Source organism: Eurytemora carolleeae, unplaced genomic scaffold (genome assembly GCF_000591075.1).
Source record: "Eurytemora carolleeae unplaced genomic scaffold, Eaff_2.0 scaffold157, whole genome shotgun sequence".
NCBI classification, from domain to species: domain Eukaryota; kingdom Metazoa; phylum Arthropoda; class Copepoda; order Calanoida; family Temoridae; genus Eurytemora; species Eurytemora carolleeae.
The window spans coordinates 150,927-169,267 of record NW_019396052.1 but is presented as its reverse complement, the minus strand read 5'-3'; the positions used below and the strand labels follow the sequence as shown (position 1 = coordinate 169,267).

General features: G+C 32.2%; 1 protein-coding gene across 18 annotated transcripts in view; it reads right to left on the bottom strand.

Moving 5' to 3' along the window:
• Nucleotides 1-18,341, bottom strand: part of LOC111705455 (sodium channel protein para) — an 85,969-nt gene that overhangs the window by 8,696 nt on the left and 58,932 nt on the right. For 6 of the 18 annotated variants that reach the window (XM_023478013.1, XM_023478069.1, XM_023478060.1 and 3 more), the window contains 8 exons: nt 17,543-17,665; nt 14,908-15,030; nt 8,973-9,176; nt 7,571-7,708; nt 4,779-4,791; nt 2,176-2,279; nt 1,649-1,919; nt 1,102-1,473 (listed from right to left, as the gene is read on the bottom strand). In XM_023478013.1, the coding sequence (XP_023333781.1) occupies nt 1,102-1,473; nt 1,649-1,919; nt 2,176-2,279; nt 4,779-4,791; nt 7,571-7,708; nt 8,973-9,176; nt 14,908-15,030; nt 17,543-17,665 (1,348 nt within the window). Of the gene's footprint in view, nt 1-1,101; nt 1,474-1,648; nt 1,920-2,175; nt 2,284-4,778; nt 4,792-7,570; nt 7,709-8,475; nt 8,671-8,972; nt 9,177-9,382; nt 9,584-14,907; nt 15,031-17,542; nt 17,666-18,341 lie in introns of all 18 variants that reach the window. The other 12 variants (XM_023478036.1, XM_023478091.1, XM_023478141.1 and 9 more) reach the window with 6 other exon arrangements.

The window sequence follows — 18,341 nt, the reverse complement described above, 5'->3', positions numbered from 1 at the left end:
AACACTAACTTGGTCCTTGGGGCCAAAGATTATACAGATGAAATACCAGCATAAGAATACATTGAAGTGTCCAACTAATAAAAAAGTTGCATACTAGATTTGTCTTTCAATCGTCCAATTTTTTTAGAATTTTAACAAATTTCAAAATTGTATTCTGTGAAACTGTGAATATTATGAAACTTTGCTAAGGAATTGAGTTTTTGTCACAAACGTTATAATCTCTATATCTTTGCAGCCTAATGATTTTGAAAATCAATCTTAGATTACTCGATCTAACACAACTCATAGTTTAAAATATATAAGGTCTGCAAACAATACGTTTCAAAGAAATAGTAATTAGAACATCAAAGTTTGTGGCAAAGACTAAATTTCTTTGAACTCTGACAGAACAATGATTCCATTTGTTTTTGCCTCCTTAATTTATAGTTTACATTTTTGATTTTGTTTTAAAGCAAACTCTCTGGGAAGAAACTTGATAAGCATTCATAAAGAAAAACGTAACGTTTATGTCAAAATACATGCTGCATGTGCGGTATGGTGATAATGGGAGCAGTAAGTTAAGAAGTTCTTAAATGAACAAAATTTTGAACGAACGCAAGGCTTATCTCTTATTCTATCAGAGAAAGCTATGGATAACTTCACAAAGAGCAGTTGTATAGAGCAAGTTTGGAAGGATAGAAGCGAATTTTATGTTTTTTAATTAATAATCCTAACTTGTTAATTATCCTACTGTGAAACCCTTAATAACGAATACATCGAAAGAATTCATCAAATGTCGTATTCTTCACTTTCTGATAATGGAATGTTGCAGATATTTAGTTTTTTAATTAAATGATTATATGTAACTCTTTAAAACTGTTCCCGCATATTCATGGCTATTTATTTATTTTCGCAAATACTGAAATTTACGAAATAAAGTATAAAACTCATTGAAAATTTGATAAATTCTTCCGATGTATTCGTTATTAAGGGTTTCACTGTACCATATTCATAATTCTACCTTGTTCATAATCCTACCTAGTTCTAATCATACCTAAATCATAATCATACCTAGTTCACAATCCTACGTGGTTCCTAATCCTACATACTTCATAATCCTACCTGGTTCACAATCTTCCTCGTTCATGATCCCATTAAGAACTCCGTCCCATCCTGCAGAGGTTGACATCTGGAAGAGTAAGATCATGCTCTGACCAAAGGTTCTAAAGTTGTAAACCTCGTCCAGAGTTCCTCGTAGCTTCACATTCATGAAGAAACTCATCCCGAAGATTGCGAAGATAAACATCACAAGGAAGAGGAGAAGACAGATATTGAAGAGTGCAGGCATTGACATGGCGAGGGCAAAGAGCAAGGTTCGGATCCCGCGAGCTCCCTTCACCAGTCGGAGAACTCGTCCTATCTTAGCTACTCGAACCACCCGGAGCAGAGTTGGGGATACGAAATATTTCTCTATGAGGTCACTCAGTAGGATACCTAAACAATCAATCTATGTAAGCATACACACTCGACAATATACTTTATAGATAGAAACGGAAAAGGGGTATTGTCCCCCGGTGAGGGTGGAGGAGAGGGGGTATTGTCCCCGGTGATGGGGGGGGGGGGAAGATAGTAAAAGTTCTAGATCAGGAAGATTGATGAATATATTTACCAAGTATTGAGAGAATAACGACTACAAAGTCGAACACATTCCACGGTTCAGTGAAATAATGTTGCCGGAGAGCAAATATCTTGAGTACGCACTCCGTCGTGAAGATGCAGATAAATCCAAGGTTGAGGTTGTCCAGGGCGAAGTTCCACATGTCGGACTGCCCGTAGTGGTCCAGGGTCATCGTCAACATGTTCAGACCGATGAACATCATGATAATCATGTCGAACTTCTTGTTCGTCACTATCCCGAATATAATTGCCTGAGGTCTCCACTAAAGAAAAAAAGGATTAACACAAAAAATAAAAACGAAAAGTTTCTTTGACTATAGTTTCCTTAATGAATGGTACGAGACAAACCTAATTAATAAATAAAACTAGAATACTATGTGCAGCCTCGAATAACTAAAAAAGTTCGGGAAGAACAATTAAAATCTCTGAGAGAAGCAATTCAAAGAAAAAACTGCACATAAAAAGCATGGCATCTATCGTTAAAAAAATTCTAAAAAATATTATTTTAAAATTTTTTACCCTTGGCCTAGGAATTGCTTTGACCGGTTTTTTCTTTCCCATTTTTTTCATCGCAGCGTAGTATTTTTTCTGATCCTCAGTCATAAACATTTCCAGAGATCCTCCTGCGTAAACAAAAACAAATAAGATTAAGTGTACTGCAGGGCAGATCTACAGATCTCTAAAGGATCCATGGGACGGATCTAAAGGATCCAGTAAAAAAGAAAGGTTGGGAGTAAACATACTTGTACTCACAAACCATCTTTATACATACAGGTAGTTCCAATCTATGTGGAAATGGAATAATGATAATAAGAAGTCGTCTCTTTATTACGCGGCATTACATAAGCAAATCAATCAATAATTGATGGGTTCAATATAAACTTTGTTTTTCATGTCTTCTCCAAATTTTAGTCTAAATATCTTTGCATTATTTATATTTTGGATATTTTTAACACGCAACGATGTAGAGATTAGAAAAATACTTTGTGGAGAGTTTAAAGTTTATTTGCGGTGAAAATGGGATTTCTATAAAATTATTTATCAAACCATCTAGAATAAATATTCATGATCTTCGTTCTTATTCTGCAGATACAAAAAAGCCAAATCCCATTTGCCTAAACTCAAATTTCATTAATCGTTGATTGAACTTAATAAATATGTAAAATTCGCCACTTCCATATATATTGGGACACCTTGTAGAGTGTAGGTTTCAGATAAGATTATATAAGGTTGGATGCAGATGCTTGACAAGGAAGATTTAAAACTTTAGATGCAATTCAGGGAAAATTTGTTCAGAACAAACATTTGACCCAAAACTATCTCTTGAAATTTACTTGCACTTCCAATTGCTAAATTTTCCTTTTTGATACAGTTAATTACACAAATGTATGGGATTGTTAACGTAAATAAGTTGGTCTCTACTTTAATGAGATGTCATGAGCAGTTCACAACGTCATGATTTTTAAGTAATATCAAGTAATATATGCAAAACCTTAATTTTCAACGGTAAAAGAGCTCAATATCGAAGATTATTTTAAATTGCAACCACCATAATTTCTTTAAGTTGAAGGGGTTCCCGTTGTGAATTGTCGAGAGCACTCTTTCAACTAATCAGTATTAGTAGAATCATTTTAACAAATAAAAGGATCAATTGAGATTTTCTTTCTCCACACTCTCTGGCCCTTGCCTTCTTCTCCCCCTACTCCCTGCTTCACAACCATAAACCTCCAAATTTCCGGATACCTTCTCCCTGTTGTCTGCCCCCTTCTCCCTTTTCATTTCTCCCAGCTCATTTTTTCCTGCTCTCTACTTCCTGCTCACTGCTTTCTTATAACTACTCCTTACCCCTTCCCCTAAAACCCTATTCCCTTCTATCTACTCCCTGATTTATACTCCTTACTCCCTGCTTCCTATTCCTTTATATCCTCTCCTTACCCCTTACTCCATACTCATTGCCCCCTACGCCTTGCTTCCTTTCTTCTGCTACTCCCTCCTGCTACTCCTTGCTTCCTTTCTCCTGCTGCTCCTTGCTCCCTTTCTCCTGCTTCCATCCTGCTACTCCCTCATGTTACTCCATTCTGCTACTCTCTTTTGCCTGTTACCCAAGGCAGGTATTGAAGAAAAGTCTCCAAGGGAATGTTTCTAATGTAAAGTATAATAGGTACAAATAATACATTCGATTCTGTATAATATCTACAGTCTTTTTTATAAAAGAATATATTAGCATGCATTAATATGGAGTTCTTTTATCCTGGGTCCAGGTTCCAGGTTCCAGGTTTTTAAGAGCCGGACATCTCCAAATCTATGTTTAGGTTTCTGATCATTGTTCAGGTTCCTGATCCTGGTTCTGGCTCCTGATCCAGGTTCAGGTTCCTGATCCTGGTTCTGGTTCCTAATCCAGGTTCAGGTTCCTGATACAGGTTCAGGTTCCTGATACAGGTTCAGGTTCCTGATCCTGGTTCTGGTTTCTGATCCAGGTTCAGGTTCCCAATACAGGTTCAGGTTCCTGATCCTGGTTCTGGTTCCTAATCCAGGTTCAGGTTCTTGATCCAGGTTCAGCTTCCTGTTTCAGATTCAGGTTTCGAGGTTTGGGGTTTGGGTTAATACAGATGTCTATTTTTAAATATTGAATTTCAAAAAACTGAGATAAAAATGGATTAAAGAGCGAAGAAAAACATGATAATTTCCACGTTGTGAGATGAATATAGTTTAATAAGCCTTTCTTTGCTCCGACTGCTAGGTACAATATAAGGAGAAGAATATAAAAATATAGTCCGAGGGTTACCCATTGCTCGAGTTCCAAAATTAATTTGTCAAAAAGTTTAAAAAAAGAAAAACAATATTTACTGTTTCAAGTATTACCTGGACCCAAGATTTATTTTTACTAAAAAGCTTCACAGATTTGTGTGTACTGCAATGTTAACAATCCTCCCACAAAAACTGTAAACAAGCCGTGAGAAGGAAAACTATATCTTTATATTTTGTGAAACCCAATCTTTGAAGATTTCTGGTTTATTTTGTTTCAGCTCCGGGTAACCCTTTGACCACCTAGTATACACATATATACTGGAAATTGAAGAATAAAAGGAAGAATAGGATAAATGCTTAGCTATTAAACCTACCAACATCTCGGCCTTATAAATAAAACAAATTAGTAATGAAGCGGTGTTGAATTTATCTAAAAAGCATACAGTAGTCCCAAATCAAATTAGAATATAACGACGAATTTAAAAAGGGTTACACCAAGTCTGCAATCTACTTATTCTACTTAATTCCGATGACCACTGTATTCCCAGTAACCCAGATCACGTCGCATAACGACATGGTCGCCATTTAGGCGTTTTTTCCACTTTGAGTTGACATCGAATCTGGTCGAAACAATTCCAAAATTTTGTCGACTATGGAAAACTACATATCAGCTCAACGTCGAGACTTAAATCATATATGACGTCATTTGTATAGATCATTTCAACGTGGTTCTAACGTCTTATTTACGTCCGTAATTGACTAGATGATTACCACGTTGTAATAATCCAAAGAACATTAAACACAATTATGGTACAGTGTGCACATCATTTCACTTAATAAGTTAATCTTCCGAGTCCACAGTTTATCTGGTTTTCCCTAAAGTGAATTGTTTTTTTGATCCTTTATAAAAAACCATTAATTCGAAAAAGTTATAATAAAAATATGTAGAACATATATCGTTTAATGAATGTATGAAATCAGTATTTTTTTATATTGATCAAATTTCTTTTTTTAATTTATAACAACATTAAATATGCAGATGATAGCTAAAATGTTGTCTTAATATTCACCAATTTTACGGGTCTTAAACTGTAGTTTATCTTTAATATTTCAAGTAGCATTATTTCTTACTTTACAGAGCTTTTTTATCTATCTTATTTATTGAAAACAAAATATATTATTATTGACAAAGTGAATGATTAAATTAGGCTTGAAATGCACTGACTATTTTAATTTGTACTTGCACAGTCCAAATACTTTCAATATCGGGAAATATTGAGCTGTATCTCTGTATTTTGACATGGCAAGTACAAGTAAGGTTAATCTATAGTTCATTAGAGGTCGATTTCCGGTCGCAATAAGGTTGACCTGAAGTTGATACATGTTTGAAATTGAGTCGCACAAAGATTATACACGGGGTTGATATTTCGATTCAACTTCCTGTTTGGTAATTTCAACGTTGAAAATTTAAAAGGTCAGGAAATTTCAAGAATTATGACAACGTTGAGAACAATGTCGATACAACGTTTTCTAGTGCGACGTTGTTACAACAACACAAATATAGTGCGATCCCACGTCGATAAGAGGTTAAACATAATAATTTACGCCGATATATCCACGTCAAGGTTGCAAAGGTAACGTGGAATAGACGCTGAGGCGATGTGATCTGGTTTACTGGGTAGTGTTTCAAAGTAATAGTCAATTCTTCCTCTGAATTGTTCAGGCTGTCCCACGAAACATGACAGTTAAGTGACAACATGAAGATCGTCTTTGATATTTGAAAGAAATTGCGGCATTCAATCGTTAACCTATTTTACAATCTTGAATGTCAGACCCAGAACTACGAGAATTTACAGATTATTGATAAAAGAATTATACATATAAACGTACAATGACGAGTGAATGGAGCTCAGTATTTTAAAACTCAACGACGACCTTAAAGCCATCTTTAAACTGTTATGTTTGGTATGGTACTCATGGTACCCTGTACCAGATTTCATAATTGGAGTGTTCAGCCACAGATTATACAGATAAGACATCAGCTGTTGTCATCGAATTATTTATCAAATTATAGTAAATACTTCAGTCGTGCAAATTCGGATGAAGATTAGAGGACTTTTTGGTAAATTACAGATTTAAACCTTGCCACCATACATTAATAACCTTCTACTCTCTTTATTTTAATTATAAGTGCCGAAAGGAGTTTCTAATTTGTAACTGTTAGTTAAATCTCTGAAAACTTCAGTTTTAGAGATTTATGAGAAATAACATTTTCAAAATATAGAATACTTAGCGGCATTTCTAACTAAAATAAAGACGACAAGAAAGTCTTACTGATTGGCTTTAACTGTGGGTGCATGTTTACAATCTACTCTTTTGAGATCATACAGAGTTTAAGAACTGTCTGGACGGGCTATATTGGCATAAACTCAAGAAAACCTTAATCCTTTCAACTTTAAGTTTGATCCTTTAAAAGGTAAAGCCCAACAAAAAAATTTGAAAATTAAAATTACGAAATATATGAAAATGGGTTTGAAAGTGAAGGTTCACTGACATCTGAATCCAGAAGGAATGCATCTGCGACATCTTTATCTGTATAATCCGAGGTAAGATCAGTGTTATTGTGCAGTGCGTGATATTGCAGTATGATAATAAAATATAAGATATGTTTTGCAAACTTTCAGTTAAACTAAATAAAAATAAGCAGTACAACAGTAAGCAGAAGATTTAAAGTCTGAAATATATTGGTAATATTTAAAGTATGTAAATTCATGTATACTTGCTCAACCTAAATATGATACAAAATAGAATATCTCACGTTTATTGACTCTCAAACAAGTATGAATCTTGATGTGTCATCATAAGAGCAAGCTGTGTAAACTTAATTGAACAGTTTAACCCAGAACTTCGGGGAAACCAAAAGAATCTATAAATGTTTTTTCCAACCTACTGATAATGGAATGCTGCAGATAATTAGTTTTTTAATTGAATACTCATATAAAATCCATCGAAAAATAGTCAAGACGACATTTAATAAATGAAAAAAACGACATTTAACATATGAAACCCAAAAAAATTTTTACCAAAAAAAAAAAATTTACACTAGATATTCTTTAAAAAGAATTTTTTTTTAATAGTACTTTTTTTCGAAAAGTTAGATACTTATCTTCTTCTTCTGCTCGTTAAAGTTGTCAATGATGACCCCAATGAACAGGTTGAGGGTGAAGAAGGACCCGAACACGATGAAGAACACGAAGTAGATGTACATGTAGATATTGATCTCACGGATAGGTTGAAGACCAATCTTAATATCAAATCTTATTAGATAAATTTTATTTTAAAATCTTGTTTTATAATTTTTTTGTGTCCGTAATTTGTATGTCTGTAAACTGTATGTCTGTAATCTGTATGTCTGTAAACTATATGTCTGTAAACTACATTTCTGTAAACTGTATGTATAGAAACTGTATGTCTGTAAACTGTATGTCTGTAAACTATATGTCTGTAAACTATCCCTGATGTTACCACTTTATCCAAACCCCCCTCCTATCCCTCTACCATTTCTCCTTCTCATCCCTCACCCATTCCACCCCTCCTCTCCAATCCCTCTCCCATTCCCCTCTCATCTTTCTTTCCATTCCTCGTCAATACTTCTTATAAAAGCCTCTCATCCCCTCTCAGCTCCCCCTGCATCACCTTTTCCGTTTTTTGTTTGTATTTTGTCACACGTCAATTTTTAAAGTTAACGTACGTACAATTTGTATTTTAAAAAAGCCTTAAAAAGCTGACAAAATATTTATAAAAATTAAGATGGTGGATTAGTGAAAAAGTTCTATTTTTAACATAAACAAAACGCAAGACTATTTCTAATTTAACATGCAAATCTGTATTAAACAAGACGTCATATTTATATTTTAATTTAATGGTATAGAAAGTAGGTGATCTAAGGGGCAGTGTTCCCTAGAATCTACAGTTTTTCTGGCAAAATCGTCATTTGTGATTAAATTTTTTTCAGGGGTAAGGGGTTTAAAAGGTAGACATAAACTTAAGACTTCTTAAGATTTAACTTACACTTCTAGAATCCACAGCATCGTACATTATCCCCGTCCAGCCCTTGAATATGGCGACCTCGAACAGACTGAGATACGCCTTCGCCACGTGATCAAAGTTCATGACCGAGTTGACCCACGTGAGGTTGTATTGCATGCAAGTGCCGAAGTCAGGTATTATCTCAGCATCCATGAGATGACCCGCCTCGTCTACGCACTAATCAAAACAAAAATAAAAAATAAAAAGTAATTAGAAAAAAATTATGAAAAACAATGCTTTTGATTAAAAAAAACATGCATGTGGGGTAACTAGACAATAAAAGATTAAAAAACACACACACTTTTCTCCAGGTATCTTGGAACACTGACCAGCTTGTCTCTGGATCCTGGTCCATGTGCAAACCTAGAACTGTGAATAACTCCTGCAGAGAAATAATCCTGTTATGTGTAGATCAGTGCATTGAGAAACTGTGCATGAGTATGAAGAGAGAAAGAAAATTCAACACATCGCTCACTCACATTATCCCGAGAATCAATTGCGTCATTCATAATCGCAAGCCAACCCTTGAAGGTAGCGACTTGGAAGAGAGAGAGATAGGCCATTGGTACGTTGTCAAAGTGAATTGGAGAATTGATCCATTCTGTTCCGTTCTCCTCCAGGCAGGCATTAACATCAGGAGTAATCTCATAGTTCACTCTCTCCAAGGTTATTATATCTCGACACTATACAATATAAGGTGTAAATATGGCTGGATATATTTATTTATCCATTTAGATAATTGTATATAATGAATAACTCCGGTGTATCCAAGGACCTATAAAAGGTTCTAAAACTATCTATAAAATTTATAGAGGTCTATTCTACTATAGTATACAACATGCAGGGTAGGAATCTATTTATCAACTCCTCTACTCCTAGTCCTACTCACATCTCTAGAATCTATCGCATCGTTCATGATCGGAACCCAACCCTTGAATGTTGCGGTCTGGAAGAGGCAAATATACGCTGCGGCTACGTTGTCGAAGTTAATGGGTGAGTTGACCCATTCAGTATTATTCTCAGCTAGACAAGCTCGTACATCAGGAACTACCTCATGGCTCATTCGTTCCTTCGTGTTCACATCCAGGCACTAGATACATGTACACTTATACATTATTCATGTACACCTATACATTCTTCATGTACACTTATACAATATTTATGTAGATCTATACATTTTTCATGTACACTTATACATTCTTCATGTACATTTATACATTCTTCATGTACAATCTATACAAACTTCATGTACACTTATACATTCTTTATGAACGCTTATACAATCTTCATGTACACTTATACATTCTTCATGTACACTTATACAATCTTTATGTACACTTATACATTCTAAATGTACACCTAAACATTATGCATGTATACTTGTATATTGTACAGAAATTGAATTTTAAGCAAAAAAGTACATAAAAATAAATACTCAGTTGAACACATTGTAAAGACTACAAGTGGTTATTTGAACATTAAAGTAATTATATCTATTAAGTTAAGATTAAGAAGGGTATACAATGAAATAGAAAGTTTTGATTTCTTCTGAAAAAACTATTTGTAAAAACAATCTTTAATCTTTTCATTTGGTTTTCTTATTCTACCATGATAGAAGAATTTATCTTTTCTCCTAGAGAATGTGGATTGTGGAGGGACTATTTTTAGAGAAATGACCCCGCAATCAGATTATTAAATGGAAAAGAATTATAGAATATCATTGAATGATTTGACTATCATCCTAGTTTGTTTTCTGTACAACCTAAAAATAAATTTATAAAAACGTGGTATTTGATTGAAAAGCATTATTTACAAGACCATAAAACCCGAACTACATCAAATACATGCACATTAATGTACTGAATTTCATTATAAAATAAGATACTGTTTTATACTGTACTGTACTGCACCTTGCTTAGCTGTACTGTACTGTACTGTACTGTACTGTACTGTACTGTACTGTACTGTACTGTACTGTACCGTACTGTACTGTACTGTACTGTACTGTACTGTACTGTACTGTGCTGTACTGTACTGTACTGTACTGTACTATATTATATTATGAAGTGAATACAGTATAAAGGGAATATTATGAAGTGTATTCTGAATATATATTCTTGAATATCGAATGCCGATGGATAATTTGTAAACAGTAAACATATATTACCCTTCCAACTGTATATCACTGCTCTCTCGGGATTCTTTCTTGCAATGATATTGGGAAAAAGGGGAAAAGTTAACATTCGCAGTTCGTGTAAATTACGTTTCTGAACCACGCCAAGCTCCACAAGGAGATAGGATAAAGGTAAACTGTATGCGACTCTACTGGTACCACTTTCTGACCTCGTAGCTTCTCTAGTTTAGTTTTCTTCAATAGTAGTTAAAAGTATAAGATTTCTTTCATTAGAATGTAAAATTTACTAAATATTTGACGCGACGCGCTAGAAGCTAGATTTATTTTAAACAAAAAACAAAGATTTTACTGAGAAAAATTTAGATGAACGAAAGAGAAAAACTAAAGGTTTAAGGATTGGGCGATCGCGGGAAAAAATCGCCATTTTTCTAAGCGAAATTTATTCTTAACCTTGAACTTCTCTCCTTTTTTATGAATTGTTTCTCCCTTTTTTTGTAAATTATATTCTTTTTTAATCAATTTATGCTTGGAATGAATACCCTAAATCCAAAAAACAAAAATCCAAAAAAGTTGCATACATTTTCAACACTGGGTCGACTTTGAAGCACACCTTGTCTTTTAATTTTAATTCTTTAACCTTTTTAAAGCCTTAAACATGTATGTATCGATTTTTCTGTGAGAGCTTGCAACGTCTGGATTACCGTGCCAATCGTAGTTTGATTGATAGTGAGAATATTAGTGATTAAGCGTACAGAATTCTAATTCTAATACAGAATTTGACATAATGAAAGAAATGTTTAAGCATGTTTAAATGTACCTGGATTCACCAGAACCATTAAATAATTAGAGAACATTTAATGGATAAATGTGAAGGATTTATTAATAATAAACATTACATAAAAGGGTTAAGAGGGGGGGGTTATTATCAGTGGGTATAAAGTATGTTGGTCTAGGGAATCTATAATATTTATTGTAGTCCAGATGAAAGTTAATTCATCTATAAAAGCAACTAATAGTATTTTGGCAAAATTCTCGTTTATAAAACCGAAGTTAAAAATATTAGTTTTGGTCACTTAAATCTTCAAATATAGGGTAAACGTAAAATGAAGTGACAAAGTAAGACCTAAGTCCATGGCATGGTGAAATTTAAAGGTGGCCCGGTCTCACTAATACAGGCATCAGTTTCATGACTTTTAAAGAAAGGAATTGAGTTTTTGACACAAACTCTGCTTTTCTAATTTCAATATCGTTGCAACCCAAAGTCGTAGACCTTTAATATTTCAAACTATGAATGCTATTAGATCAAATAATGTAAGTTTGAAATATTAAAGGTTTAAATCATAAGGTTGCAAAGATATAGGTTTTACAAAAACTGAATTTGTGGCAAAGACTCAATTCCTTTCTGTTTTGGAAACCAAGCCTGACTGTTGTAATTTTCACAATTAATATAAATATATTTATATATCTGAGGCACGTTATATATGTAAATAAATGCTTAGAAGCAACTACATTTGTGAAGATTTGATTTTATAAACTGTGTAAGTATAGCGTTAGGAAATAATAATTTAGGATTAAACTTATTTATGATAATACCTACTTTGTTCTATGTCAATAAAAGCGGGATTAAGGTTAATAGAAATGTGAATTTTTGAATAATATAAAGGGAGTTAATCTGTTTATTTTCAGCTGTAGCTTCTCTTCTCTCTGTGGAAGTGACTTACGCTTTCTTGCGTATAAAAAGGAATGGAAAAGTTATCACAGTTCATCAGTTCTTGGGTCAGAAAAACGACAATATCTTACACGCTTTTAATCAGATTAAGGTTTCAAGGGTAAATCGGAGATTTTAAAATTACGCTTACAGTCCCTTTCAATGCAGAAATTATAGTTCAATCTTCAGTTCGATATGTTTGAGGAGTTTTATGTCGTCATTAAAGCGCGCCTCATCTTTTGTAGATAACATTGTATATTATTGATTTTATTATTTGTCTTATTTCTAATATGTATTATTTGACACTTCTTTTTTAACACGGCCAAACTTCTTCATTAAAAATAAAGTTATATAATATGTTTGTATTAATAGTGTACCGTCAAATTATATTTACATAATAAAGCTTATATATATATATATATAAAATCCAGCAATTACGTCGTAAATGTAATTATAAATATGTAATACAATGATTTATGCAAGATAATTTGAATATTTAGTAAATTTGTAAACTACACTAAAAATATTAATCTTTGTATGCATGTCTATGCGTACATTGAATATATGTCAGTGTCTACTGTCTATAATGCATTATGCATATAGATTAAATATTAAATGTATAATTATCACGCAACCTCTTAAAAGGTTAAATTATAACTTTTCCTAAAACTTAAATATAAATACAAATTTTTAAATGTTTTTATATAACTATTTTACTACAAGGATAGAAAATAAGGAAGACGACATCAAGCTTAAAAGCAATATTTTAAAGCTTTTGTATTCTCTATTCAGACAACTGCATTTGTTCTAAATCCTCAAATCTAAATTCCAGACTTAGCCTGAGGAATATTGATAAAAACATTTAGAATATATTGAAAGTAAACAAGGTGTAAGAACCGGTTTAATCAACCTCATAAACTAGATTTATACCTAGCTGTCGGGGTTATCTGACTCCAGAAAACATGGGGGAGGAAAATATATAATTTTACAGGAAAAGATTAAAATAAATCAGATCTAAGTTTGATATTACAATAGAACGATATTTATTTAAGTTTAGAGAGGGGTTGTTTACATTGTTCTGTGACGTATTAGGACAGCTCTTGGTAATGTTAAATTGTAAACAAACAACACATAAAATCAGTAATTTCCACTTGAAAATTAATATAGGAAATGAGTTTTTGCAAAAAATAAAATCTATAATTTCGGCCTCGTTAAGGTATTCCGATTTGTTTTAAAAAAAGTTATAAAGATGTTATAATACGTCAAAGTTGAATTTAAACAAACACTTTTTGTTCTCTCCCTAGTTCTATTAAATCATTGCTTTAATCCAAAGATTACTCTATAAGGGCAATTATTCAAAGATATTAGACTTACTCTAGATGGGCAATTATTCAAAGATATTAGAATTACACTAGAAGGGCAATTATTCAAAGATATTAGAATTACAATAGAAGGGCAATTATTGAAAGATAGAATTACACTAGAAGGTCAATTATTCAAAGATATTGGAATTATACTAGAAGGGCAATTATCCAAAGATATCAAAATTACACTAGACGGGAAAAGTTCTGCATAAAACGATTATTTAGTTTTATTTGACTACAAAACGTATGCTGTACCCATAAAACTATGTAATAGGAAGGCAATATTCATTTGCGAATTTGATGTTGATAAAAGCAATTCAATTTAGAAGTGGCTTGAAAATTAACTTATAGAGGAATAAAAAAGGTCTGTGCATTTTAAAACTGCTCATGCTTCTTGAACTATTCAAAATCCTAATCTGGGTCGTCTTCCTATTCCACAGTTTTATGAGTCCTACTGTATATTATTGAACGTTGAGTTAATTTCAGCGACTGTTTTAGGTAAAATGAAAGGACGGGTATATGTAGAAGTTGATTGCGACCAATATTAGTTCTGTTTGATGTCCCTGTCTTGAGAAATTGATTTAAAACTGTGTCCGAAAGCTCTATTTTACGTTATATGGATTAAAAATTTTTAGACTTTAATCTTAACTCACTTTCACTTTACTTTAACAGTTCCTTAAAGCCCGCAAATTTGCTCAAAACAAGGATTTTTTCTCACGGGTTTTCTCTTCTCCCTCTTTTGTTTTACAACATATATTGATTTACTGTCACATCTAGTGTGTTCTAATACCTTGGCTAAGATATTCTTGGATCTCATAGATTTATGAACAATTACACTTCTATGCGTATTGAAGGATTTCTTTAAATTAAAGTGTGTTAAAGGGATTGTAGTCATAACGTAACATTCCTTTTAAAAAGTTACATGCTCAATTCACACCTAAAATCTTTACATAAGTAACACTGAAGAAGATATCGTTGTTTTTCTTATTTAAAAAGAGATTAATTTCACTAATCTTCTTCTCTGAGTCTGCTACATAGCATGTTAAAATTGAATAAGAAATGATAAATTTTTAGATTGAAAAACAATCATGTCTACTAAATCTCTCTCAGAGGTTAAAAAGATATCGCTGTGAATCAAGCATGTACCTCATTAAATGTTAATTTTTCCGACACTCCCCTTTAATAATTCAAATATTATAATGTTTTACCTTATAATATTTGCCTGCGAAGAGCTGAACCCCCATGATGGCAAATATTAACCAGAAAATGATACAAACCAACAACACGTTGAATATACTAGGAATAGCTTGAACCAAGGCATTTACCACAACCTGACAATTATTAATAGATTAGTTTATTCATGTTTAACAATTCACACAAAGTATTGATCAATACTAAGTAAAAGTATCAGAAATCATTCTATTAATATGTAAATTATCTTTTTTTTAAAGATTTTTTTTGTAGAAAGTTGCAAAACAATTAAATCTTAACTTAATTTAATTAGACTTAAAATGTGTGTAGGATCAAATTTGTTTTCTTACATTGCAAGTTCAAGGAAAACACAGATAGGACTAGGGAAAAATCAAAGAAAACATAGATAGGACGAGAGAGAGATTGTAGATTTATCTCATGTTTAAACAAACACAACCATAAACCCCACACAATCTAACAAAACGTCTTCTGAACTCGTTCTACCTGTGTTATACTATTATGTTAGTAAATAATTTCTGAAAACAAACACCACTATACAATGAGAATCAGAAAACTGTGGAATAGAAGACGACATCCAATTTATACTTTGAGTGTATTTGATGTTTTAAAAAGCAATACGCTTCACTATTAACGTATTAAATCAACTTATTCAGATACATGGGTTTGTTTACACTGCATAATTCCTGTGTCTTATGTTCATTGGACTAATTAAAGTCTAAACGTCGTCTTACTCTTCCACAGTTTTCTTGTTCTCACTGTACTTTCTATAGTTCAAAGGACTTCTAGCTTGATCTTCTTACATTTAAAATGTAAAAAATTAAAACTAGTTTTAATCCAATTGCGTTTTGATCTGTCAATCATCATCCCTTCATGTTTATTGTTTATACTCAAAACATAAAAAAAAAATTTAAATAAGATATAATTAGCTAAAACCCGGGCTTGCAAAAGGTGCAACAATTCCTATATATGTATTATGTATATATAAATATAGATATACATAAAATCTTAAAGGCTTGGATAGATAGGTAGTAATAAAAAAAGTAGAAAACTTAGATAGATAGATATGATAAACAAATAGATAGATACACGAAAAGAAATATGGATAGAATATAGATAGATAAAAAGAAATAGATATATAGATAGATAGATAGTCGGATGAATATTTGCTATTATCCTAGGATTCCCAGGCCTTCTATGTTATCTAAAAAGACAAGATGCAATGGATCACTCAGTATATTTATATTCTTCCTTTCATTTATACATTTCTTACACGTACAATACTGCTGCGTATAGACTTTTCCTAGATATATATCCGCGTAGATACTTGTTATTTTATATAGTAGTTCTTATACATTTTTATTCCTTTCCAGTGCGTTTTTTTATAACTTCGTAGAAACTTAGCAAAAGTCGTATCATTTTTATCATGTTAATGTAACTTCAATACACACATTTTTAGTATTTTTTTTTGTCCAAATATTTTATCCTAAAAGTTGTTAATACATTATCGAAAATTTGTACTAAACACCCAATATTAAAAGTAATTGTAAATATAATTGATGTATAAAAGAGGGATTTATATTTGTACTGATAGAATATATTTTCTATTATTAATAACAACAATTTGCACTGAGCTTCCTCTCTGTTTATCAATTGATCTGTTTATTGAATGTATATTGTAATTGTATGTATATCAGTATATACATATATATATATATATATATATATATATTGATTGTGTATATCTACTACATTATATGTACACTGCATATATTAGAATTTGCTTTTATGGCTTAGTAAAAACATAAATAAGAACTCTGTGTTTATTGTTTTCGTTTGTTTTTATACGGGGCAAATTTGCCAATAAATAAAATGATTTGCTTTGACAAACCAAAATACTTACACATAATTAAATTACGTTTGGATTAGCTTTTAGTGCAATATAAATTTTACATACTAAAATAATAAAAACAATATAAAAAAGGTTGCTTTTGATTTTTTTTTAATTCGTTTTAGCCATTTGACACCATTGACGATTTTTTAAACCCAAAAATGAAAGCAGATAATTTGTATTCAAGAAAATAAAAATATAGGAATATATTGATTGTGTATATCTACTACATTATATGTACACTGCATATATTAAAAATTGCTTTTATGACTTAGTAAAAACATAAATAAGAACTCTGTGTTTATTGTTTTCGTTTGTTTTTATTCGGGGCAAATTTGCCAATAAATAAAATGATTTGCTTCGGTTGATTTATGACAAATCAAAATACTTACACATAATTAAATTACGTTTGGATTAGCTTTTAGTGCAATATAAATTTTACATACTAAAATAATAAAAAAAAATATAAAAAAGGTTGCTCTTGATTTTTTTTTAATTCGTTTTAGCCATTTGACACCATTGACGATTTTTCAAACCCAAAAATGAAAGCAGATAATTTGTATTCAAGAAAATAAAAATATAGGAATACAGTCCATGTACAACAGTTTCAAATTTTCATTAGTTAAATATTAATTTTCTTTAAGACATTAAATTTATAATATGTTGGCATGCAAAACAGGTGTTGCATAATACTGCAGTCTAAAAGCAGAATGCTGAGCATGCCCTATATGAGAGTGACCTACCCGCATGCCCTGCATTCTAGACATAGCTCTGAGTGGTCTGAGAGCCCTGAGGGTTCGCATAGTCTTGAAAGCCTGGATTCCTCCAGCTCCAAGCAAAGTTGCGGTGAAGTTGATCAAAGATACCTAGAGGGTTAGTTGATTAGTTGATTAGTTGTTTTGTTGGTTAGTTGGTTAGTTTGTTAAAGGACTAGTTATAGTTGATAAAGTAAACCTTCCAACCAAACAGACAGAACTGGATGGAACAGCTAGTTGTCAAGTAGAGTTAAACTTTGCAATAGTCGTGTCATAACCGAGTGTTTACACCGTTTTTTGAACCAAGTTGCAAACTGGAGTTCATAAAGTCGAGTTTAAGTCGAGTTTTTTTCCACCATAATTCGCCCAGTTGGTGAGTAGACTTAAACATTCAAAAGTGGTTCAACAGTCGATGAGACACCCAGATATGGCATGACTTTTGCAGTCACTTGTCAACCAGGTTAAAACCTCAATTCATTCAAGGATGGTTATAGTGGAGTTTACTCCACTGTATCTCAGTTTTCTGGGTTCTCTATATATGGTTAGTTGTATAGGAAGATTAGTTGGTTTATCAAAAAGCATTTAGAAATGACTAACATTTTGCTCGTATTTATAAACAAAATGTGATGGATATATCGTAGTTTATTCTAAAAATAAAACCTAACGGAAATGTTTATCCGAGCCAGAATTCCCAAAGATTAGTTTCTTCGCTAACCACATGAAAAGACTGTAGGTCTGTAGTAAACATGAAATCTATTGTGTTGAAAACCTTTTACTTTCTCGGGAT